The sequence below is a fragment of the Phalangium opilio genome, unplaced genomic scaffold, assembly GCF_054372755.1.
Source record: "Phalangium opilio isolate 3A_F unplaced genomic scaffold, DU_Popi_V2 ptg000209l_1, whole genome shotgun sequence".
In the NCBI taxonomy this organism is placed as follows: Eukaryota; Metazoa; Arthropoda; class Arachnida; order Opiliones; family Phalangiidae; genus Phalangium; species Phalangium opilio.
Genome location: NW_028324217.1, coordinates 19,739,317 through 19,764,006, shown reverse-complemented (window position 1 = coordinate 19,764,006; position 24,690 = coordinate 19,739,317). Strand labels below are relative to the sequence as shown.

Genomic DNA, 24,690 nt, shown 5'->3' with positions numbered 1-24,690 from the left:
TTCTATTTTTAAGACATAATGGGCATCTTTGACGTTTTCGTACCGTATTACCCCATACCGAAACAGCGAGGATGCTCGGAGAACGTAGTTGCCATAGATGTGTTTATAGAGGCTACTTAATAGGTATTGAGATGAAGTATCCATCCCACTCTCTTCTCCAAGTAGCAAAGTCATAGCCCACTCGATCATACGCCCACGGACGATTCTATTGATTCGAATGACCAGAAATTTCATTGAGACATGTTTCGCAATACATTCTATTTTGCCTTAGCAGGGATAGATTTAATTTTAGAAGTAGGAATGGAGAACAGAGTAATGTGGGCGCGCGTCAAAGCCCCGGACCCCCTTCCCCGGGACGGGGGGTATGAAAGAAAAGTCGGGTCATAGCGATAGAGGCAAAAAGGAATTACGTATTTCTCGCCGTCCCCATCAGCAACATCATCAAAACGTAGTTTAAGTGAACCAATAGAATAATTTAAAATTTTCGTTACGTGTTGGAGGGAGGGGTCTATACTGGGCTATGAGTCGGACAAAAGTAAATACTAACCGTTCTCCATTCCTACTTCTAAAATTGAATTTATCCCAGGCCATAGATTATACTAAAAAGGTTTCGAAGTCTTAAAGTTGATAAATAAAAATTAATTTGCAAAACAAAACTTTAAATTCAATAGATAGTTACACTGGTCTGATTTCTTGTGTGTTAAAGTAAAATCAAGATTATTATTATAGTACACCTAAAGTGCGTACATATTCGTATAATTCAAAATATTCCACGTCATTAAACTGACTCCAAAATCACCTGACACAAAACATCCTTTTGAACTTTAAATTCTTCTTCATATTCAATAATTTCCGTGGGAAAATTTACAGGCAAATAATCATCATCATTCTCCATAGAGTAATAAAACCACATCATCAGATTCAAAATCATCCTCTTCGGTCATTGGTTGAAATTTCATCATGACGTAATCACGACCGCAAGTGAAGTAAAACGCCACACTTATAACGACGAACAATATAAACAATCCATGGTTCGTTTTCTTAACCCTAATTATCATTTTAAACATAATTTCTGTCTCAATTATTGATTATAATTAAAACACGTGATTAACGAAGCGACTAGTGACGTATTTCCGTCAGCCATGTTGAGTGGTTCGAGGCTGAATGTGGGCCTAATCAAATATTAAATTTTTGTGGTATAAAATCTATTTCATTTTCCATATAATTTATGTAGAAAACCAGAAGTTCATAACTTGAAGAAGGGAAATAGTTGTGTAATTATATGAAGCTAGAAGAAAAGGTTCCCCCGCGTTACATGTGTAAAGCTATTTGGTTAAAATATAGGTACGTTATGCCTTTACGTTTTACTTACGTTTTGGCCGCCAATTCCCAAGATGGTCGTGGATTAAAACAAAACAAAAAAAACCCCCCCATGTATCTCTATTACATAGTTAGCAATATTTTACACAAACCAGAAACAGCGGTAAAAGAGGCTAAAATATACAGACGTTACACCGCTACGACGATTTCATTACTTTTACGGCTGCCATTTTCCAGGATGACCGCGATTTCAAAACCCAAAAACCATATATCTATCACACTGATCACATTTGAAGGGTTTTTCACCACTGTGAATGCGTTCGTGTCTGATCAAATCACTCTTCCGCGTACTTGCGAAGTCACACTGATGACATTTGATGGGTTTTTCACCATTGTGAATAAGTTGATGTCTGATCAATGAACTCTTCTGCGTGAATCCATAGTCACATTGATCACATTTGAAGGGTTTTTCACCACTGTGAACGCGTTGATGTGTGATCAAAACATACTCCCGCTTACATGCATAATCGCACTGATCACATTTGAACGGTTTGTCACCGATATGCCTTCGTTGATGTTTGATGAAATCGTACTCATACTTGCATGAATAGTCACACTGATCACATTTGAATCGTTTTTCTTCTCTTTACCCTTTCTAATGCGACGTTGTAGGCCCTTTTTATATTCAGTTGAATATTTGAACCCGGTTGTATGGTTCTTCTTCAATTTCCCTACAGAAAATATAAAATCACAAACATCATTTACAATTTAATATAAAAAAAAACAATAACGTTCAAGCGAACTTCATAGTAGTGAGTACGAAATCGCAGTGTTACAGAATAAAAAAGGTGTGTTGAAACCATTATAGCAATTTTTGCTTTTTCCACTAACCTTGTGTTGAAACAGTGTTGATTAAGGCCTTAGCCGATGAGTAAACGAGCATATCAACAAAAAGGGGACAAGATCAACTTAAATGGAGGAGAAACCTTGGCTCGAAAACAGAAAGGTTGTACTTTCAACTTTTCTTTGCTCTCAAATTAATTTTCATTCAATAGTTTTAAGACAGGTTCATCAGAACTTATTCCAAGATGAAACTTATGTTGAAGTATGTGGGTCTGATTTAATAACAAAAATACGAGGTTCATAATAGTTATGAATCATTAAAGAGTATGATAAGAACAGATGCGCGAACATTTGTCGTAAGTTCCTCCGTGTGGTGGTTAGACAGTTCCCGTAATCTTACCCCTAACTATTATAATGGAGTTGCAGACTTGCAGGCAATCATTTGATGATGAATAGCGAAATTGCGTGAACATTTTGCGTAAGCCCCGCACTTGGAGGCTAGACGTTCCTAGTACCCCTAACGATGGTGATGAAGTAGAAGCTTATCTCAAATATACGAAGTAGATGGACGGTGTAGGTGGTGGATTCAGAAGCCAATGCAACAGATTCGGTTTATGTGGAATGTACGAGAGACAAGGCAGATGAAGGAATAGTGTGGATTAGCACTCAAGTAGAAAAATTAACATGGTGAAGTACAATTTTTCTCGACCATCGGAAAACGTGAACACTTCTACTTCCATATGCAATCTGCGAACGCGCTCTAGTGTAATATTAGATTAAAATTTCATCTCTGAAACGGTCCTAAGACATTATACAGAATGCAAACTTATCCTAATAAACGTATGATAAAATATACGTGACAATATGAACAAACAGTAATATTCAGCCATTAAACCTTTACGTGATACACCTATTAAGTACTGAAAAAGCAAGAGCATGAATTCAACGGTAAAGTTATAGCGATTTCCACTGACTGCACTAGAGCACTCTAAGTGCACTCTCGGCGCGTTTTCGTCCGCCACTGGGAACACGAGTGCAACACTCGCCCAGAATCGCGTTTTCCACTGACCCCAAAAACTGCCCGAGAATTGCTCTTTCGTGCTCTGAAAAATTCGACGGAGCGACGGTGCTCGAGTATGACGTAATAAAATTAAAATGGCGGACCATGGGGTATCTCATAGAAGACAGGCTCTCGCTTATGCTTATTTATTTCTGGAATCATCTTCTTAAAGTTCTGAAGATGAAGAATACGAGGTTTTATCATTACTTTAAAGATATTACGCCTCTTCCTAAAACCAATAATTATATCAGAGACGTTGTCGATCATTATTCAAAATAGATTTTTTGAAAATTAATTGAAATGTTAATTCTATTAATTGGTTTCGGCCCATTTGCGTCAAGATATACACACTTTATTGCAATTTCGTCTCCGGCGCCAATTTTGATTATTCAGAGCGCCCTCTGACCTCTCGATCGTGTTCCACTGACGAAACTATTCTCTCCAAAACTCGCTGAGGGCAGTTACGTCATCCTGACACTGAGAGCACTCTTTGGAGCAGTCAGTGGAAATCGCTATTAGGGTTAGCGACAATTTTCCTGTCTTTCTTGTTTCTTTTGAAACCATCTACTACCAGAGCTGATGAAGAAGTTAAAGTAAGGAAAGAAGCAAATTATGATTAATCAATTATTATGGTAAAAATATCATTCTTTAATAGCGAAGATATAATTACTGATACACCATTTATCATTTCAAATATTGTTAATTATAGTTTTCAAAAAAGGTTACATTAAATATTGTCGTGAAGGTTTTATAAATAACTAACACAAACATCGTATAACTACCAGTTTTCCGTTAAGACGTTAGGCTTGATACATTCCACAATTTTGTAAAACCGTGTAGGCTGCCCTGTGACTATTCCGTCACGATTGGTTTTTTAGTATTTTATAATTTTGCTATGAACGAAAATATTTTGTTACTGAGCGTCTACTACAGTTGTCAAGAACGGTAATGTGTGAAACGAAAATGAAAACACGTTGCGCAATTAACACGTTTTGAAATGGTTCTTTCCAAGTTTTAAATTGATGAGTATGCTTAACTACAATCTATTTTATTAGTCCATGTGATTATAACGTCGATGTCTGATCAAACTAATCTTCTGCGTGCTGCCATAATCACACTGATCACATATGAAGAGTTTTTTCAACGCTATGAATGCGTTGATGTTTGATCAAATTATGCTTCTGTGTACCTTTATAGTCACACCGATCACATTTGAAGGGTTATTTACAATTGTGAATATGTTGATGTCTGGTCAAATTTCTCTTCCGCGCACTTGCGTAGTCACACTGATCACATTTGAAGGGTTTGCCACCACTGTGAATGCGTTGATGTTTGTTCAAATCTTTCTTCCGCGTACTTACATAGTCACACTGATCACATTTGAAGGGTTTTTCTCCAGTGTGAATGCGTTGATGTGTGATTAAATAAACCATCCGCATACTAGCATAGTCACACTGATCACATTTGAAGGGTTTTTCTCCAGTGTGAATGCGTTGATGTGTGATCAAATTACTCTTGTTCTTGCTACCATAGTCACACTGATCTAATTTGAAGCGTTTTTCCTTGGTATCCTTTCGAATGTCAAGTTCAAGATCTCTTTCATATTCAGGTGAACATTTGTATCGAGTTGAACATTTTTTCTCGGATTTTCCTACAGAAAGGAAATAAATTAAACCTTCATATGATATCATACAACTCCCGTCACAAACATCTCACTGTTCAAAGGCAATTGATTATGCTTAGGCTTAAAAAGACACAAAGGCAAACGAAACAAGTTCAGAAACAATAAACGATGTCCGAGTCGAAACAGCGGTTTCCAAAGGTTTGACCTTACGCTTTGGGATAACATGGGAACGTGGAAGATTTTTTAAATCCTGGTATCACCATAAGAAAATAATATATAGCTCCCTATAAGTATGAAACTCTCCATTTAAGCCATGTAAACAGCATTTTCTTCCATTGAAATTTGTAAAAAGTTTCTAATGCCACCTATTAAGAGTTTTTGGCGTTAAAAAAGATGAAATATTTGTTTAGAAAATTTTCAAATTTTATATTGTAATTAAATAGTTAAAGGTCTAGACGTTATTATTATGATAATTATAACTGATTAAGTACATGTCAAAATTATCATAATAAATTAATAGATGGCGCGAGATTTTGACGAACGAGGTTAGCGCCCACACGGGTACGAGGTAAGGAGTATCGTGTGTCTCTACGGGCGCGGCGATATTTCCCCGGCCCATCGTGCCTTTCGCGGACACCTTACTCGTAGTACCGTAACTTCTCCCACGGGGCGTAAAAGCGTAAGCGAGAAATTTGGAAGCAAATGCTGTAGTATGAAAATGTACTACGTTTCATACTTATAGGGAGCTATATATTATTTTCTTATGGTATCACTGATATCAACCCCGCAGCTTGGTCGAATTTGGAAATTAACTAATCGTGACTGTGTATGTCATAAAGAAGTAACAAACAACTTATATATATATATATATATATATATGATTCAAATTTCAAACTTGATCCCACGTTAGAAATTTGGGTAAAACTGACAATATGAAGTCATATTTTGCCATTAAATCTCCGTAGGTGCATGATAACACCTACAAGCAAAAGTTAATGACTTCTTATCCTGGGAAGTATTGGACACTAAGGCTTTATATAGTATCCATCCCTGCCAGTCAAAATTGCCTATGGCATTCGTAAAAGAGGGTCGAAAGTTTCTTCCCCACTAGGAAAACGATCTAGTCTACTGAAAAAATCCCACGCCGCGAGGCTGTGGCTCTCAAACTTTGGGGCGTGTTCAAAACTTCTTCAGCGCCAATCGTTGAAAAGCCGTCTGGCTAGAACTCTATGAAAATCCATTACAATCCGTGGGCCTAGGACCCCACACTAGTTTGACCGGAATTTCTAGCAAACTCTATTAACAGCTGTTCTTGTCACCGTTTCTGATTCGTTACCTCAAACCACAGGACACACCTTAAAGTTTCGTTTCTTGCCCGCTGCTGGCACGCAAATCAGCCTGCCAGCTCAAAATGAGAGAAGCGCCGTAGGTGGCGCGGTGATCGGACCAAATAAGAAGTTGGCTAACAGAGATGGTTCCGGATATGGTTAGAGTCCAATACTTCCCAGGATAAGAAGTCATAAACTTCTGCTACAAGTAGTGAAAAAACACAAGTATGAAGTCAAGGGTAAAGTTAGCGACAATTTTGCAGTCTTTCCTGTTTCTGCTGAAACCAACTAGCACAAGAAGTGATGACAACGATAAAGTTAATAAACAAGCAAATTAAGATTCAAAGCAAAAACATATTAATCAATTATTATGGTAAAAGTTTTATTCTTTAATAGCGAAGATATAATTACTTATATACCATTTGTTATATCAAATAATGTTAATTATAGTTAAATAAAGGGTTATATTCAATATTATATATATTGTGATTGTTACGTTGATGTCTGATCAAAATATTCTTTTGAGTGCAGACATAATCACACTGACAACATTTGAATCGTCTTTCGCCACTATGAATGCGTCGATGTTTGATCAAATTATTCTTCAATGTGCTGGAAACTCACACTGATCACGTTTGAAGGGTTTTTCACAGCTACGAATGCCTTGATGTGCGATTAAAGTACTCTTACGGGTACTAGCATAATCACACCGATCACAAATTGAATGTATTATCAAAGAAAACGAGTTTGGAAACAGAAATAATCCATGTCCGAGTCGAAACAGCGGTCTCCAAACACTTGACCTTACCTAACCCAATATATGCTTTGAGATTGTGGAAACTTGAAAAAAGAATTGTAGGGTAATAAAATATACTTATAAAACACATTCTATATTATTTGTTTGAATGATAACCCATGTGAACCTAGGAGGTGCACAAATCTGACTGAATATATTTGCAGTGATGTCACCGGGTTCGATCAGGGAGGGGGAATGAAAGCTTTCCCCCTTTCAAAGAACTGTTCTCAGAGCTAGTATAGTCACACTGATCAAGTTTGAAGCGTTTTTCTTCAGTGCCATTTTTAATGTGACGTTCAAGATCACTGTTATATTCAGGAGAATATTTGCAAAGAGTTGAACGCTGCTTCTCGAATTTTACTTCAGAAAGCAAGCAATTTGAAATTTGTCACACTTTGAATCAAACTGTTCAATAGCACTTGCTAAAACCGGTCATGCCGAGTACTAAAATTACACCAAGTTAAAGAAAACAAGGTTCGGAAAACAAAATTAATACCGCTCCGAATCGATATGACTATCTCCGAAGATTTTACCCATCAGAAAGTGGAAACTAATGGTTGTTAATTATTAAGAAAATTTTAAGGTTTTAGTCTATTGCAATATAAATATGCTTATAAAATAAATTGGAAGGGAAAATGATATGACTGCCGTTATTGAAAGGCGTTATAATGTCCTCTCTTCTATTTTGTTTCTAGGTGATCGAGTTTAAATGCAAGTAATTGCAATTCGTTAACACGTAACACCAAATTAAGCACTTGGACTGGCGTTACCCTTTTGAGCAGAATATGATGGTGGAGAAAGTGGAAAATTTTCGATAAGTCGGATATCATCATAATTTTAGGATATGATGGCCACTTCTCCGAGGAAGGTAGACACTCAGCATAAGCGGTGTATGTGACAAAATCGTGATTTACTTATTGCAACAATTGAGTCACATGAAATCGTCTTGGATAGTTTGCAACGACTATAACCTTATTTTGCCGAAAGGCTCTACTCAAATCGCAAGGCTCTTTACATTAACACCATTTTCTCTTTAAAATCCTTGTTTCCCCATACATTAAGTAATTTTCAATGCATTCAAATTGTGTCCATTACATTTTCAATAATAGATCGTTTCATATTTCATTATCAGTAAGACCAAAAGAGATAAGGCTTCACACACAAAGTATGCATCTTGGGCCATAGGTGAGCTACACTCTATATTCGAAACGCCTCGTATAGAACCTCCTAGCACGCGAAGGACAATTATTCTCAAGAACCGATTAACCACTTGCAAATATTCGAGGACTGCTATAAAGACGGAGTAAGTTCTCTTAAATATTCTTTAGATGAAATTATTCACTGTTTCAAAGACCATTGGGAGTAAAGCACTAAGGTCTTATCAATCTGAGCAACGTTTGCTTGGGCTCCTTAAGACACCAAGGACGGCCGGGTACCTGTATTTTTAAAAGGGAATTTTTTCTGGTCCGGTGGCCACGGAGCTCAGGCTCAACCGCTGAATTTAGGCAATCAAGTTTTGAGCTTAATATTATTAGCAGGGACAATTTTCCGTTTAAATTTAAAGTTAAAAACGTATTAATTTAAATGAGACAAAATTTTTAGAAACTTAAGATTTAACATTGAGGATGAGGTTGAAAAATCCAGGGACGACAGAAAGTAATGAGGGTTAGAAAGGACGGGGTTAAAAACCTGTTAGGGGAACTACCACTAGAAAATTTCGAAACATCCTCTGTTTTTGGTGAGGTTTCTAAATTCTACTGTAAGTGGGTCAATTTTGACGATTTTTGAGTCTTATGTTCCAGTCCCGAAAATCATTGCTGACCTTAAGCGTAAAATGACTTACCAATTTCCGAACTGGCAGAAGTTGTATTACTTTCGGAACTACTTGACGAGCTACTTTCGGATGTATCAGAGCCGGACACTGAAGTATTATCTTCAACTTCAATCGGTTCTTTTGGTAAATCGCTTGGCAAGCACAGTTTCATAGTTTCATTTTGTCTATTATCAGTTTTCTTTGAATCGGTCGAGGTGATTTTGGACTGGTTATCATCAAGATTCTCCTCAAGGGCTTCTTCCTGAGAATTGCTTTCCTTATTTGCGTCAAGCGACGACAATTCCCCATGTTTTTCAAGGCACAATTTCTTGGATCGAGTTGCTATTCTCTCATTTCCTCTCTTGGTCGAAGAAATTCGTGATTTGGGATAAGAATCGTTAACGCTAAGATTGTTCTCGGGAGGCGAATCTGTCGTTGGGACAGGAGACATTTCGAACTGCGCTTCGCCTTCAAGGTTAAGTAAAGGAACACCGTCACGGCATTTGAGTTTAGGAATACATAGTTTCATAATTCGCGCATTTTTTGAGGTAGTTTTAGTTTGGGACGTGTTTCCTTTGCCAATCTCCGCATCACATTCAGGTGATTCTTCCTTAATGTCTTCTTCAGTCAGAATTCCTTCGATATTGCAAGCACCTTCGGCTTTTACCAAGGAACCTTGTAGCGGACACGCTACATTTGGGCCTTCACAACACAACATAATAACATAGACTTACCCATTCAGGCACCAAATTATATGAACTTAACCCTAGGCCTATATCCACCCCAATAAGATGGAGTCTCTAGCCAGAGGGAGCTCTATTGCACTACTTGCGCGCCCCCTGGTCTAGATAGGCTGAACTAGAGATAAGGGAAAGTATATATAGCCTGAACAGCCTCAGGAGCTGAGTTAGTAGTAGGTGGTTAGTTAGTCCGTGCTACTTTGGTTAGTAAGTTAGTCAGTGGGATTCCTCTTCAACACCCGAGTGGCTAAGATCTGTCGCCGGCAGTAATAGACGGTCGCCCCTTCCCACCCTCTAACGGTTTATTGTATTATAGTGAATTCCCGCGCTCTCACACTAGTCGCGTACCGTTTTCAAGACCAAAAGACACAGTTCACATGGCTCTACTTATCACTGTAAGTGTTATGTTATTTTAGTACGGACATTCCCTACTGGCGCTTCCCAATTTAAGTATCACATTGTAAATAGCATTATCATAAATTATTACTAAATTTAACTAACCCCATAAATAATCTTTTTGATGTATAACACTAACCTAACCAGGATCTGGTATAATAAACGAGATAGAATTTTGCCACCTAATTTTGTCTCATTATTTCTTACTCTGTAAACCTCAGCTTTTTAAGCAAATCGGTTACAACCTTAATGATCAAAACGAAAAAATAAACCAAATGGCTGCTTCTATTTAGGCCCAATTTTTGGGCTTAAATAGCCGGCGACACTATTTAGGCCCAAATTTTGGGCTTAAATAGTGTATATGGTTTGGTGAGCTATTTAAGCCCAAATTTTGGGCCTAAATAGCCTATTACTTTATCAGTACTATTTTCGCCCAAAATTTGGGCCTAATTAGCCGAAGTCTATTTAGGCCCAAATTTTGGGCCTAATTAGTACATCTGAGGTATTGAACTACATAGGCCCAAAAATTGGGCTAAAATAGCTTACTAGGAACAATGAACAGCTTAAGCCCAAAATTTGGGCCTAAATAGCCGGTGTCCAAGGTATTACTATTAAGGCCCAAATTTTGGGCTTAAATAGCCTCTATAATGCAGACAGCTATTTAGGCCCAAAAATGTTAGCCATACAATTTTGGGCGTAAATAGCAACGGCCGCGCGGCGACGACTATTTAGGCCCAAATTTTGTGAAGACAATTTTTGGGCCTAAATAGCAACGGCCGCGCGGCGACGACTATTTAGGCCTAAATTTTGAGCGAAAATAGTATGATGAGTGCAAGCTAGTTATTTAGGCCCAAATTTTGGGCCTAAATAGTCTTCGCCGCGCGGCCGTTGCTATTTAAGCCCAAAAATTGGGTAGATAAAATTTTGGGCCTAAATAGCCAACGTTCTTAAGGCTGATATTTAGGCCCAATTTTTTCTCCGATTATACTTTTTGGGCCTAAATAGTCTTCGCCGCGCGGCCGTTGCTATTTAAGCCCAAAAATTGGGTAGATAAAATTTTGGGCCTAAATAGCCAACGTTCTTAGGGTTGATATTTAGGCCCAATCTTTTCTGCGATTAAACTTTTTGGGCCTAAATAGTCGTCGCCGCGCGGCCGTTGCTATTTTGGCCCAAAATATTAACGCTCTAAAATTAGGTGTCTTATGAGTTGCTTAGATGATGTCCGTCGTTCAAAAATCTTCATCCCATATGCATAAAAATTATTTAAATTTTGCGAAATCGTAGGTGTCGTCGCGATGTCGGGAACAATTAAACGAGTCGTCGCGATGTCGGGAACAATTGAACGAGTCGTCGCGATGTCGGGAACAATTGAACGAGTCGTCGCGATGTCGGGAACAATTAAAAGAGTCGTCGCGATGTCGGGAACAATTAAACGAGTCGTCGCGATGTCGGGAACAATTAAACGAGTCGTCGCGATGTCGGGAACAATTAAACGAGTCGTCGCGATGTTGGGAACAATTAAAAGAGTCGTCGAGTAGTCGGGAACAATTAAACGAGTCGTCGCGATGTCGGGAACAATTAAACTAGTTGTCGCGATGTCGGGAACAATTAAACTAGTTGTCGCGAACAATTAAACGAGTCGTCGCGATGTCGGGAACAATTAAACGAGTTGCCCCGATGACAATTTTTTCATGTGGACAACGTTTTGGTTTGTTTCGTGTATTTTACCTTAATCACCAAGGTAAGTGCCACAGACCACATTATTTTCTCTACATCTAAACTCAGATAAACTTAAGCAAATAAATGATGACCATTTTTTGAGCATGGGCAGATACTCGCCCAATGACGAATTTTATTACGCATTAGTATTTGGACAACTTCTCGTTAAATATTCATGAAATCGTTCAAGGAAACTAAAATATAAAACAAGTCACGAAAATATTTTCGTAACATTTGCGTGTGGGGTGGCTGTGTGTATGTGGGAACTTCAATAAAATGAACGAACTCATCATGTAGGAAAAATGTGAAGTAATGTCTTTTAAAATTAAGGTTTTTTATTTATTTATTTATAAGTACCACTTTAACTCGAAAAAGAGTTGTCAGATTGGTAGTGCAAAGATTATTTTTGATGGTTTTGGTGGATTTATTTGCAATATTTGAAAGAAAATATTTAAAAACCAACAGTTTGTCTTGAAAAGCCTAATTTAAATAGAATATAACCTCCTTAATTTAAATAGAATATAACCTCCTTAATTTAAATAGAATATAACCTCCTTAATTTAAATAGAATATAACCTCCTTAATTTAAATAGAATATAACCTCCTATTTTAATGCATTTTACTGCGCTTAGAAACACTGGGTGCTTCTAGTTCCTTCGGTTTAACTTGGCATACAAATTCGCAAAACCATTCTTTTGTATCTCCCTTTTTTGCAGCAATGGGTATCGAAGACAGGCATTTCGAATGGTACCATTCGTGACACCTATCACATTGATATAGTGTGTCTCTCCCCCACGGTTTCCGACACACGCAGAATACAATTTTATATTTGCCTTTGAACAATACTTCCTGTCTAAGGGATGTCTCAAAATCGATCATAGTAGGGAATTTTTCAAGCTTTCCATTTTCTAAACATTGGTGCAAGTGTTTTCTCATAACGCCACTTGAGGCTCGATATACTTCCAATTCGGGTGGGTCATTTAAACAAGCGTTTAACGCGTTTGCCACCGAATGCGGTCCGCAATCATTTTCTTTTTGGGTCGTAACTTCAACGAATTGCAGTTCGAAACTTTTAACGTTGGTGTTTTTGAATTGCGCGCTCAAACATGATATAATTCTATCGATGCAATGTTTTGTTAGGTGAACCCGATTTTGTGAGTCGTAAACGCTAATTGTTGCTTTAGTTTTTTCGTACGTTCCAGCAAGACATACATAATGGTCTAAGTTTCGCAAATGCAAAATTTGAACGTAAAACCCGGTATCATCCACTGTGTTTGGGATAAATGGTATGTTTCCAAATCTATGAAGAGTTACTAGGCCGGCATTTACGTGTGGAAACTGGGTTTTTAACAGTTCTTGGGCGGCATCTATAGTATCAATAGACACATACGCCCCTATCTTTAGAAGTTGTTCCGAATAATATGTGCTCAGTTCGAAAGGTTTCGAAATCCAAGGCTCTCCCGTTTCACAATACCTGTTAACGACGACATCCGGGTTTATACTAAGCTCATTTAGAGACTTTCTATTTTTCGGATCTTTCGCTGGAGTTTGCCTTTCGTAAATGACTCTATCGGTCTGGCGTTTAAATTTTTTTCGTTCCAATCCAACAGTAGTTTTGAAAATTCCTTTTGGTCTACCACGAGGCTTCAATATAAGGGGCAATTTTACAGCAGCTATGTCGTACTTGGATTTCTCTTCAATATTTAATTTTTGCGCAGAATTTATTTTCTCTACTGAGCTTTCATCCGGTTCATTAATCTTGAATTCACCCCTTTTCGTCTCATCATCTTCAGACCCCCACGGAATAGTCCTATCTGTGCCTATCTCGTTTTCCATGTCAACGTCATCGGGTTCACTGAATTTGTCGTCGTCTTCCGAGTGTTCCACGTCGTCTTCTGAGTGTTCCACGTCGTCTTCCGAGTGTTCCACTTCGTCTTCCCAGTGTTCCACTTCGTCTTCCGAGTGTTCCACGTCGTCTTCCGAGTGTTCCACGTCGTCTTCCGAGTGTTCCACGTCGTCTTCCGAGCGTTTGTAAGCATATTCCGCAGGTTCTTCCTTGTCTCGCTTCTTTGTTCCTTCAGAATTTGCAGTTACTGACTGATTTTCTTGAGCTTTACTATCGTCTTGACTCAGTTTCTTAAGTGAGACATTGTCCAACGGCGGGGTGTTGACGGCATGTTTAACCAAGTCTTCTCTAAGTTCTTTTCTGGTGTTAGTTAAGCGACTAGGCAAGTTTGCTTCGTCGTCACTTTCGCCTTCGATAATAATTTTAGTTTTTTTCCCGCTTGCCCAAGCCTTCGTTAACCTTATGACATCTCGCTTTTTATCTTCAAAACTCTCTTTACTGTAACAGGCCGCAATATCAGCTAGTCTGGTTACGTACGGCTTTATATTGGCAAATTTTTCATGAGAAGAGCGAGTTCTTGAAGGTTTTTTATCGGACGTTTGAACCACTGAGAAACTTTTGGAACTGGCCCCCGTTGAGAGCCCCTTCATCCATCTCTCTTTCAAAAGCCTCGGGGGAAGCATTTGAATTTCAAAAAGCGGCTTGTTTTCGAATTTTCTGACACTAAATATGTGCAAACAAGGCACTCCTTTGCTTTTGAATGTTGAACAAGAACAACTTTCTCCAGTACAAAGAGCATCTTTGTGCCCTTTGCTTTTGACTAAAAATTGTTCCGTGTTGTCTACTGCTTCGCATAAAGTGTCTGTGGATGTTCCTTCCTTGAGATTTTTGACGATAAGCTTCGTTAAGGCTGGCACGCAACTCGCTTGTATGGCTTCGGCAGCTTCCTTCAATTTTTCGTCCTCTATGTTGAAACGATAAAATGTAGTTTTGGTTTGAGCAGCGAATTTATCATGTTCGTGTAAAAGACGAATATATTGCGTGTGAATCATTAGGTTCTCGTAGAAGTCTTCGAGCGCAGCGTTTTTAGAGCAAATACGTTTGATTTTTTCATTTAACGACTCTAATCTATTGTTAGTATCGTCACCCAAGTTGAAATGCTGCCGTCTGTAACACATGACCCACATTTCTTTGATACGAACCCAGTTGTCACTAACGTATGTGATAAATTGCGGGTATTTAGAGAAATGCTCGTCTTTGGACATTTTTCCGAGAATTTCCTTAAAAATCGGCTCAGAGCTTGCGTATGCCAGTTTTTGCACGTACTCTCTAGCTAATTGATCTGATTCTTTATTGAGGCGAAGGGAATGTATTTTTGCTTTGAACGCCTTCAAAACGTGAAATAGGCAAATCTCTATGATTGCTTTCGGAAAAAGCGATGAAATGACGCTTATCTCTGTCAGGTCTTTATCGACCATGACCGTTTTCACGTTAACCCATTTCGGGTTATGCTTTTGAAAAACTTGGAACATCTTTGTTACAGAGTCTTTAGTTTCCAGTTTAACTAAGCAAAACGCCACGATTTCACTAACGTTGTTTCCATCCACAACCATAATGATGTAAAGCGGCATTTTACAACTGTTTAGGTTGTATGTTGCGTCACAAAGCAAGTGTTCCGGATACAATTCCATTTGCTCTTTCATTCTTCCCGTCTGCCAAAAAACCAAATCCAGCTCATTCGATTCTTCATTGATCTGAATTTCGACACTCTAAAAAGATTGAAAGGGCGAATCTTTAAAACCAATCGACAGAAATTTACCACATAAAGTAAAAATAGGATCGACGCTTGACCTTCATTATAATTTCAAATCGTGGGGTAAACAGATAGATTATCTTCGCGTGAAATTTACAATACTATACGGGTTCATTCGATTCAGTTAGTTTAGGGATCATTTGACCGAATCGCAAATATACATAGGTGACTAGGTCCTTGCAAGAATGTTGAAACAATAACAAACCTCACTATTTTTTATTGTGGAAAAATATCGGAATGGATATTCTGAAATCACCCACTAGAAGGAAAAGGTTGACAATAATTTTCAGCTACTTAAAGCATATCGCCATGAGATATCATGTTCAAAGTGTGAGGTAATTACAGGCAATCTACGCCAAATTTGGGTTTTTGGACTAACTTTAAAACTGGATAATACCGAATCTTCATATTTGGGACTTGGGAACTATTATTGATGAAGCTCCGAAGTTCATCTAGACGAATTAAATTGCGTTTAGGCGTAGGCGTCAAGGAAGGTACTGTTATGCTAGGACCACAGATGAAACGTCATAATTTCCCGTATAGCGACATTTGGTGAGGCGCTGCCAAACGCTTAGTAGAGACTAATTAGGGGGAGATATAATAGCTCTTCCTATAGCAGCTAACTTCAATTAAAGAACCATAGCCATTACGTTAATTAAGAAATTATTATTATTATTATTTTTTTTTTTTGAAAAACAGGGTTTTAGGTGCTACGAAACTATAATTTGGATCTGGGATTTATGGCAACATGGCTATTCCTAGTTGATTTATATCATCTGCCTGATGGGTTTCATGGGAATTCAACTCGGGCGGACCCTTCATTTCTTAACCGATAATCTAAGTAAACATGATTGGCTGATTCATTTTGATTGGTTTTGAGATACAACAAGTAGAAACAGAAAAACACAACGCAATAATACATTTGAACCCAAAAAAAAATCGATTTTCCTCGAAAATAATGCTTCACACTCATTAATAATCCCCAAAAAAATCCCCCCGCGCTTTACCACACTTTTTCGTTTATTTTCTTGCATGCCTAATAAATGACTGAAATTTGACTTACCATATTGGGGTCCGATAGTTGAGATTTTTGCAAAGCCACGATAAATCTTTGAGCGCTATTTAGGGTCGGGTTTTTCTTCTCGCGATTTAGTTTAGCTTGCAAATTGTTCAAAGATTTGGGAATGTCGTATTTGCTGGTCTTTTCTTGAATTTTCAAAATCATTTTCTTTTTGTCACCACCGACCTCAACCATCATCTTCACATCCTGTAACACGTTTTCACTGGCTTGCCGCAAGGCTCTGTTGGGTGGGTATTTTGCGTAAAGTTCCGGCAAAATTTCGTGGTTGTGATTTAGATTTAGGTTTTTCACGTACAAGATTTGCAAACAAGAGCTCGCGGAATATGTTACGTGAGCGGGACATTGTTTCCGAAAGGTTGACGTTTCCCTTTGTCCCTTTGATTTAGTTTGGTACGTACCATAATGAATACACGGAATCGTCACTTTTTGGTACACTAATTTCTCCGATAACTTCTCCTTGACATCTTTCCTCTTGTTGTACGACTCGACGGAAGTGGTGTGAATAGATTTAGACAACAGGGGATGAAAAGTTTTATCACAAAATTCGTTGTGATTTTTTACGCAAGAATTCCAATCAGAAAACTGCTGATTTAATTCTAATGTCATTTTCACTGATTTTATATTGTTTGAAGCAAGATCAAGCGCGACTTATGGGGTACGCGTCAGAAAGAAAGCTGCCTAGCAATTCAAGAACTAAAACATATCCAATCGCGAAATTTATTAACCTTTCTTTAACACAATAGTGTAAAAGGGCCCAAAAGAATCTGAAAGCCTAAAAGTTTTAAACCCCATAAACAAATTTTATCGTGGGAACTATAGAAAAACCGAGGGGTACATCACCTCTTCCTTTATCGACACACCCATTAGGTTAAATAAATCAAGTTTAAACAGTTAAGATATCGCGAGTGATGTGTTTTGAAAGTCTGGTCCTTATTAAAATGTTAGGAATTAGCGTTCAGATTGTGTTAAATTCTATTAGAATGCGTTAGATTAATTTAGAATGCGTTAGATTAATTTAGAATGCGTTACATTCTTAATGCGTTACATCCATTTAGAGTGCGTTAAATTCAATTACTTTACATTATCTTCATTTAATTATTTTGCAGTATAACGAACTCAAATTATAAGTGATGTGCCTCTCGAAATTTTTTTTTGAAAATACGGTTTATTACAGGAGGGGAGAAATGAGAGAACTGTAACACATCAACTTGCTTATTCTACAGATATGACCAAGAAACTGCACCCTTCCATAATGTTAAAGGAAAAAATCACATGGTTTCACTAAGTGCCTGGGGGGCGGGGACAGCGATAAACAAAATTGGGATTTTATGATGGGCTCGGGAGTTCGAATTTGGATGTTTTTTCAGTTAATACTCATCAATACTGCCCGCTTATCTTATACCTTGTCTATATCGCGCTAGCAATCTGCCATCTCTTTCTCAAGTTAAAGTGGTACTAATGACTATTTAAAAAGACATTACTTCACATTTTAAACCAAAGGAACTAGAAGCACCCAGTGTTTCTAAGCGCAGTAAAATGCATTAAAATAGGAGGTTATATTCTATTTAAATTAAGGAGGTTATATTCTATTTAAATTAAGGAGGTTATATTCTATTTAAATTAAGGAGGTTATATTCTATTTAAATTAAGGAGGTTATATTCTATTTAAATTAGGCTTTTCAAGACAAACTGTTGGTTTTTAAATATTTTCTTTCAAATATTGCAAATAAATCCACCAAAACCATCAAAAATAATCTTTGCACTACCAATCTGACAACTCTTTTTCGAGTTAAAGTGGTACTTATAAATAAATAAATAAAAAACCTTAATTTTAAAAGACATTACTTCACATTTTTCCTACATGATGAGTTCGTTCATTTTATTGAAGTTCCCACATACACACAGCCACCCCACACGCAAATGTTACGAAAATATTTTCGTGACTTGTTTTATATTTTAGTTTCCTTGAACGATTTCATGAATATTTAACGAGAAGTTGTCCAAATACTAATGCGTAATAAAATTCGTCATTGGGCGAGTATCTGCCCATGCTCAAAAAATGGTCATCATTTATTTGCTTAAGTTTATCTGAGTTTAGATGTAGAGAAAATAATGTGGTCTGTGGCACTTACCTTGGTGATTAAGGTAAAATACACGAAGCAAACCAAAACGTTGTCCACATGAAAAAATTGTCATCGGGGCAACTCGTTTAATTGTTCCCGACATCGCGACGACTCGTTTAATTGTTCGCGACAACTAGTTTAATTGTTCCCGACATCGCGACAACTAGTTTAATTGTTCCCGACATCGCGACGACTCGTTTAATTGTTCCCGACTACTCGACGACTCTTTTAATTGTTCCCGACATCGCGACGACTCGTTTAATTGTTCCCGACATCGCGACGACTCGTTTAATTGTTCCCGACATCGCGACGACTCTTTTAATTGTTCCCGACATCGCGACGACTCGTTCAATTGTTCCCGACATCGCGACGACTCGTTCAATTGTTCCCGACATCGCGACGACTCGTTTAATTGTTCCCGACATCGCGACGACACCTACGATTTCGCAAAATTTAAATAATTTTTATGCATATGGGATGAAGATTTTTGAACGACGGACATCATCTAAGCAACTCATAAGACACCTAATTTTAGAGCGTTAATATTTTGGGCCAAAATAGCAACGGCCGCGCGGCGACGACTATTTAGGCCCAAAAAGTTTAATCGCAGAAAAGATTGGGCCTAAATATCAACCCTAAGAACGTTGGCTATTTAGGCCCAAAATTTTATCTACCCAATTTTTGGGCTTAAATAGCAACGGCCGCGCGGCGAAGACTATTTAGGCCCAAAAAGTATAATCGGAGAAAAAATTGGGCCTAAATATCAGCCTTAAGAACGTTGGCTATTTAGGCCCAAAATTTTATCTACCCAATTTTTGGGCTTAAATAGCAACGGCCGCGCGGCGAAGACTATTTAGGCCCAAAATTTGGGCCTAAATAACTAGCTTGCACCCATCATACTATTTTCGCTCAAAATTTAGGCCTAAATAGTCGTCGCCGCGCGGCCGTTGCTATTTAGGCCCAAAAATTGTCTTCACAAAATTTGGGCCTAAATAGTCGTCGCCGCGCGGCCGTTGCTATTTACGCCCAAAATTGTATGGCTAACATTTTTGGGCCTAAATAGCTGTCTGCATTATAGAGGCTATTTAAGCCCAAAATTTGGGCCTTAATAGTAAGACCTTGGACACCGGCTATTTAGGCCCAAATTTTGGGCTTAAATAGACCGGGACTATTTAGACCCAAAATTTGGGCCTACATAGCCACTTCGAAACCCAAATAGTTTCATTAAACTGGAACTACATCAGGTTGTGTGTCAGAATCACAATAATGTGACACCATACCTATCCCAAATTGCTCGAGGTTCGTGGCTTCCACTTTAAGCCGACTTTGGGAAATGTTGTTGGTAATCTCAGCTGGTATACTTTGCGAACTATCCAAATAAAAAATCGTCAAAACTGATATAGCAACAACAATAAAAGATTAACACATTTTATCAGAAGGGGATAATAGAGAAAGGATGACACTCTTTAGTTCATCATCATGTAACATGATTCTTCCCAGGCGAAGGACCCCTTTTTGAACATTTGCTTTCCTGCTCAACAAACTTCAGATGGGCATCGCAACGTGGGGTGAAGTCTATAACTGTTCGGTATTTGCTAAATCCTCAACAATCAACTCTGCACAAACCTTGATTGTCTTGACGTGGATGGGACAAAAATGACCACAAGCGCATGCGCCTTGGCAAATAGTTTAAGGGATAGAATCAATTTTTTGACTACTAATGAAAAGCTTTAGTTTTTTCAAATCAGATAGAACCTAAAATTACATTTTCAAAAATATATAGATATTGATAGTTTTAATAACTGAACTATTTTTAATTAATGTTTAAAAGTATTAGTTTTCGGCGCCGCTCCGATCACTGTTCCGAGCGAAAAACTAAATTACTCCCGCGACCCACGTCTCCCTCGGAGGTACAGTAGATTTACTCCTAAAAGGAGTTTTCATACTATTCTGCATTTTCGCCAAATTAATATAACTCATTTCGATACGGGGATGCTTTGAAAGTTATAAAGGAAGGTAAATAGTTTCACTGTATTTTTGGTGTTCAAAGTAATAGTTTTACTATGTTTAATTACATTTAAAAATATGTTAAAGCCTAGATTAGGGCCATTAGGCTAAAATAAAGCCATACCATTATTATACATGGCTAAGCCTTTGCCAAAATAGCGCAAAAATGTGGTGTTTTGGACATTACCTGTAACAATTTTGATAAATCTCTATCATCCTTACTCTACAACGTAACCAAAGAGGGTAGAAAGAGGGGGAGTAGAAGCTAGCGGCTTTGGCAAGGCATTTTGGGTGTTCTCGCTTTTCTTTTTTATTTATTTGTTATATTTTCCTCCTAATATCCGGTTCACCGTATTTCAACCAATAAGAGGGCAGAGAAAGATGCGCGCGCACACCGGAAGCTTAGAGGTAAACTTTCAAAGCGAGAACACTCCAGCCAAGCCTTCTACTCCCCCTCTTTCTACCCTCTTTGACGTAACCGAGAGTTAAGAGAACAAAGGATAATAAACATGAAAAATCAGAATTATGTTTACAAGGGTCTTCTCAATAATGCGCCGCTTCCCCAGTGAAGGTGGAAAGCTACTATACACGGTCTAGAGCTCCCTTCATTCTCCTATTTCCAAACAACCAATGAATCAGTGGACATGAGTAACGTCACGAGGGTAAAAACAAGTTGGGTGATATTTCGCGGCTAGTTTGAATTTCAAAATATCTAACGTACTTTTCTTAATTTTAAACGTTTTATTCGATTTTTTTAGCACACATAATTTTAGGCACATTTTTTTACCTAAAACTGCCCTCATCTTGTACTAGTCGGAAAACATTGATTCTATCCCTTTAAGCACTAATTGAGTAATAATGAGGGAACTATTTAATGCGTGTGATTTGGTTTAATAGTAACCTTGCTCCAAATATAAAATGATATGTTGGGAAGAATCATGTTACAATTACCCCACTTCTCTCTCGAAGCATTATATACTTCTGATTTTATTCACGATTCTCGTGGCAAGGCTTAACGAATCAAGTTTTATGGACGACAATAAGTCACTGAAGTTAAAAATTATGCATGAGCTTAAACTTAACCATAGCCGAGACTTGACTATGGTTTAGTTCAAACAAATGACACTAGATGCTCCCATAGTCGAGAGGTGGAGCTAGTTTTAGCTCCGCCCTCGTTGACAAAAGTTCTCATTGGTTTTTTGCTTTATATACCTTTGTATTAGTTCTTCTGTTTGTTGATTTATCAGAACAGGATGAGATAATTCCTGTTCATTCAGTCCTGAATCATTTTCAACAGGTTCTGATTTCACGCGTTCAATGTTGGCTCTTTCGTGTATTCCACTTTCCTCCTACGTTACAAACAATTAACAATAATTGAACTAATACTTTCAACCTGATTCTCTTTCACATCGACAATGAAAATGAAGAATGTTACAAACCATCAGATCCTTGATTTCACTTTCCAACTCCTTAATGACCCCATTGAGCCGCTCAATTTCGTCCAGTTCCTCATTTATCGTAAATAAAATTGTCATTCTCACTTCTTTCATGTTTGATATTAAACCATTACACTGAAAAAAATAGACTGCATTACAAAATAGGACTTTCTTATATGCAGAATGTCTTTTAAATTGTCCAGAAAGAAAACAGAGAAACCAGTGACGCCAACAAAGGGGGGGGGACCAGAAGGGGTTTTTTCGTCAAGGGCACCACCGGAGGTTTGGGCATGGATTAACTAATGCTAGGGATATTTCGCTCCCCCAAAAAGATAACGCATGCATGTTCCAAACGCCCCCTAGCAGCAACTACTATCCTTAACAGGAAGTTATATAAGAAAATTGGACCAAATATCACGTGGTCCATGACGTCAAAATTGAAATACTGCCTAAATTGGGAAAAAAACGATTTATTTTGCCGAGAGATGGCGCTTTCTACATCCGTTTTGGTTCAATAAATTGAGGGAATGAAGAGGGGAATCAAGTGCAACGGTTTAGGCCTACCGTTGCAGACGACAGTGGACGGAAGCGTCAAATTTTCAAACCGCTGGTTTATGCTCAGTCCACTGCCGTCTTGTAACTACCTTAACCCCAAATATCCAATTAATTCCGATTGCCACCCTTCCCCCTTTTTCGGATAGGAGTTAGCATCCCTCTGGCATTATATTCTGAGAGAGCGGTAGCTCTCTTAGATATGACTTCATACTGCTCTTAATTAAAAGAAAGATTTTATGTTGTATAAAACATTCTCATTCACACCCGGGTAGAATGTAGTCGTTTCCAGTTTTCTGAACCGCATGGTTCAGACTCATTTCTTTTTCTAATTTATTTTTATTATGTTAATAAAAGTCAAAGAGTTTTTGATTATCAATATGTCGTTTGAATTTATTACGGTTTAAAAAGTTAGTCTCCCATCACGGATCTCAGAAAAGCGGCACAACCAAGAAGAGCCTGGGTAATATGATTTTAACACTTAGCGTTGTGACGACGGTCCTCCTTTTATAAGGATTGACTGAACGCCTTGTTAACGGAATGAAAGAAGGGACAAAGTAAAATCTCTTCCGTTACACAAGGAATGCTTCAGAACATGTAGTTGGCGATAGCATTACATGTAAAACTAAATTAGTGAACAATCCCTAGCGTTAGTTAATCCATGGTTTGGGGGCGCGGTAGCTTTGCAAGAACTACAAGCAAGGCTGCAATTTGTGTGTGTGGGCATAGAGCTCCCACAAGGCTTTTGTGGTGCCCTTTAATAACGCTATAAATGGTCGAGGGATGTGTGATAGGCTTATGGTGTTTCTAATCACCGACTAATAAACATTGGTTTACTTAAGGTTTTTCTATTGCGATTTATAATTTAAAGCAAATATCAGCGAGCTACTGTGGCGCCCCTAACACACTGATTAACCTTCTACACACCAATTTTATGTAGCCAAAGGCAGGAACCAATCAGAAATCGTATATGAAAGGGCGGAGCGAGACCTAGCCTTTGATAAGCTTATTGGGAAAGTCAACTCCACCCCTCGACTATGGGAGCATCTAGTGCCGTTTTTTTATACTAAACCACAGTCACAGCCGAGACTCGCTTTAAAGGGATACTAGATTGGATGGCTCATGCTGTACTGGCCAAAACGCTATAGGCTTTGAAACTCACCTTGGCTTTTAGTTGCTTTATTTCATCATCTTTGCTTAACTGATCACAGTTGCAATCATTCGCCTCCATTTCCTATAAACAAAGTCCAGTTTTTTTGAAATTTAAAATTCCTGTGCAAACCACGGATAATTTTTCAAGTACCTCTTTAAGCGCCACACTTTGAAGACTTATTAAACTCATTCCTCTCACTATTCCTCAAACCCTTTAAAAGAGATTGTCTTAAGTTTTCTTTTTACCGTCGAGTCATTCCCCTATGGAATGCACTTCCTGATGAGCTAGTGTCTGTTCGTTCTATTAATATTTTTAAGAGAAAACTACGTATTCATTTAAACTTGTAAAATTATTCTTAAAATTTCAGTGTTAGAAATTCCTATTATAAGCAAACTAGTGATAAATCTTGTCAATCCTTGTGATATTTTGTAAATATGAAATTTAAAAAAAAAAAAAAAGAAGTACTATTATCAATTATCTTTTTAAGCGTGTTTTGGAGCTGTAAGGCTACTAAGCCCTAGCCCTTAAATAAATAAATAAACCTGGAACAAAAAAAAAAAAAAAAAAAATTTCCGAAATGTCTGACTCTAAAGACGTAACTTTTCAAACTAGAACTATTTTATCGAAAACAAACAACGAATCCTTTACGAAAATCATTGGAAAAACTTTACTTTAGCTCGCGCATTCAAAATACAGTTTTTCCAATAAATATCTTTTCTTGGAGGTTAATTATATGATAATTAATTACATTTAAGTCGCGGAAACTATTTTAATCAATATTTTCACGAACCTAACCTAACCTTACCAAACCTAACCTAACCTAACCTAACCTAACCTAACAAAACCTAACCTAACCTAACCTAACCAAACCTAACCTAACCTAACCTAACTTAACCTAACCTAACCAAACCTAACCTAACCAAACCTAACCAAACCTAACCTAACCTAACCAAACCTAACCTAACCTGACCAAACCTAACCTAACCTAACCTAACCTGACCAAACCTAACCTAACCTAACCAAACCTAACCTAACCTAAC

General features: G+C 37.8%; 2 protein-coding genes and 1 long non-coding RNA gene across 3 annotated transcripts; all 3 read right to left on the bottom strand.

Moving 5' to 3' along the window:
• Window positions 1-3,893: 3,893 nt before the first annotated feature.
• LOC149621125 (uncharacterized) lies at window positions 3,894-19,990 on the bottom strand. Its single transcript, XM_089854708.1, has 4 exons — window positions 19,929-19,990; window positions 19,783-19,871; window positions 8,815-9,486; window positions 3,894-4,874 (listed from the first exon to the last, which is right to left on the bottom strand). The coding sequence occupies exons 1-4, from the start codon at window positions 19,988-19,990 to the stop codon at window positions 4,444-4,446; spliced, it is 1,254 nt and encodes a 417-aa protein (XP_089710834.1). The 3' UTR covers window positions 3,894-4,443.
• LOC149621126 (uncharacterized) lies at window positions 18,323-19,400 on the bottom strand. Its single transcript, XR_016375342.1, has 2 exons — window positions 18,512-19,400; window positions 18,323-18,421 (listed from the first exon to the last, which is right to left on the bottom strand). It is a non-coding gene; the product is annotated as an uncharacterized LOC149621126 (long non-coding RNA).
• A 1,469-nt stretch (window positions 19,991-21,459) lies between the features above and the next one.
• LOC149621124 (uncharacterized) lies at window positions 21,460-24,203 on the bottom strand. The gene is made up of 4 exons (XM_089855899.1): window positions 23,801-24,203; window positions 23,660-23,731; window positions 21,949-22,080; window positions 21,460-21,858 (listed from the first exon to the last, which is right to left on the bottom strand). The coding sequence occupies exons 1-4, from the start codon at window positions 23,837-23,839 to the stop codon at window positions 21,670-21,672; spliced, it is 432 nt and encodes a 143-aa protein (XP_089712025.1). The 5' UTR covers window positions 23,840-24,203; the 3' UTR covers window positions 21,460-21,669.
• Between the last annotated feature and the right edge of the window lie 487 nt (window positions 24,204-24,690).

Excerpts from the sequence above, each read along its gene's own strand:
- LOC149621125 (XM_089854708.1), bottom strand. The coding sequence starts at position 19,990 with ATGTTACATGATGATGAACTAAAGAGTGTCATCCTTTCTCTATTATCC. Across the intron at positions 19,872-19,928 it reads TTATCCCCTTCTGATAAAAT|TTCGCAAAGTATACCAGCTG; the intron begins GTGTTAATCTTT and ends TTATTTGGATAG. Across the intron at positions 9,487-19,782 it reads CCTCGAGCAATTTGGGATAG|GCCCAAATGTAGCGTGTCCG; the intron begins GTATGGTGTCAC and ends TGTGTTGTGAAG.
- LOC149621124 (XM_089855899.1), bottom strand. The coding sequence starts at position 23,839 with ATGAGTTTAATAAGTCTTCAAAGTGTGGCGCTTAAAGAG. Across the intron at positions 22,081-23,659 it reads TAAAGCAACTAAAAGCCAAG|TGTAATGGTTTAATATCAAA; the intron begins GTGAGTTTCAAA and ends TATTTTTTTCAG. Across the intron at positions 21,859-21,948 it reads GTGAAATCAAGGATCTGATG|GAGGAAAGTGGAATACACGA; the intron begins GTTTGTAACATT and ends TTTGTAACGTAG.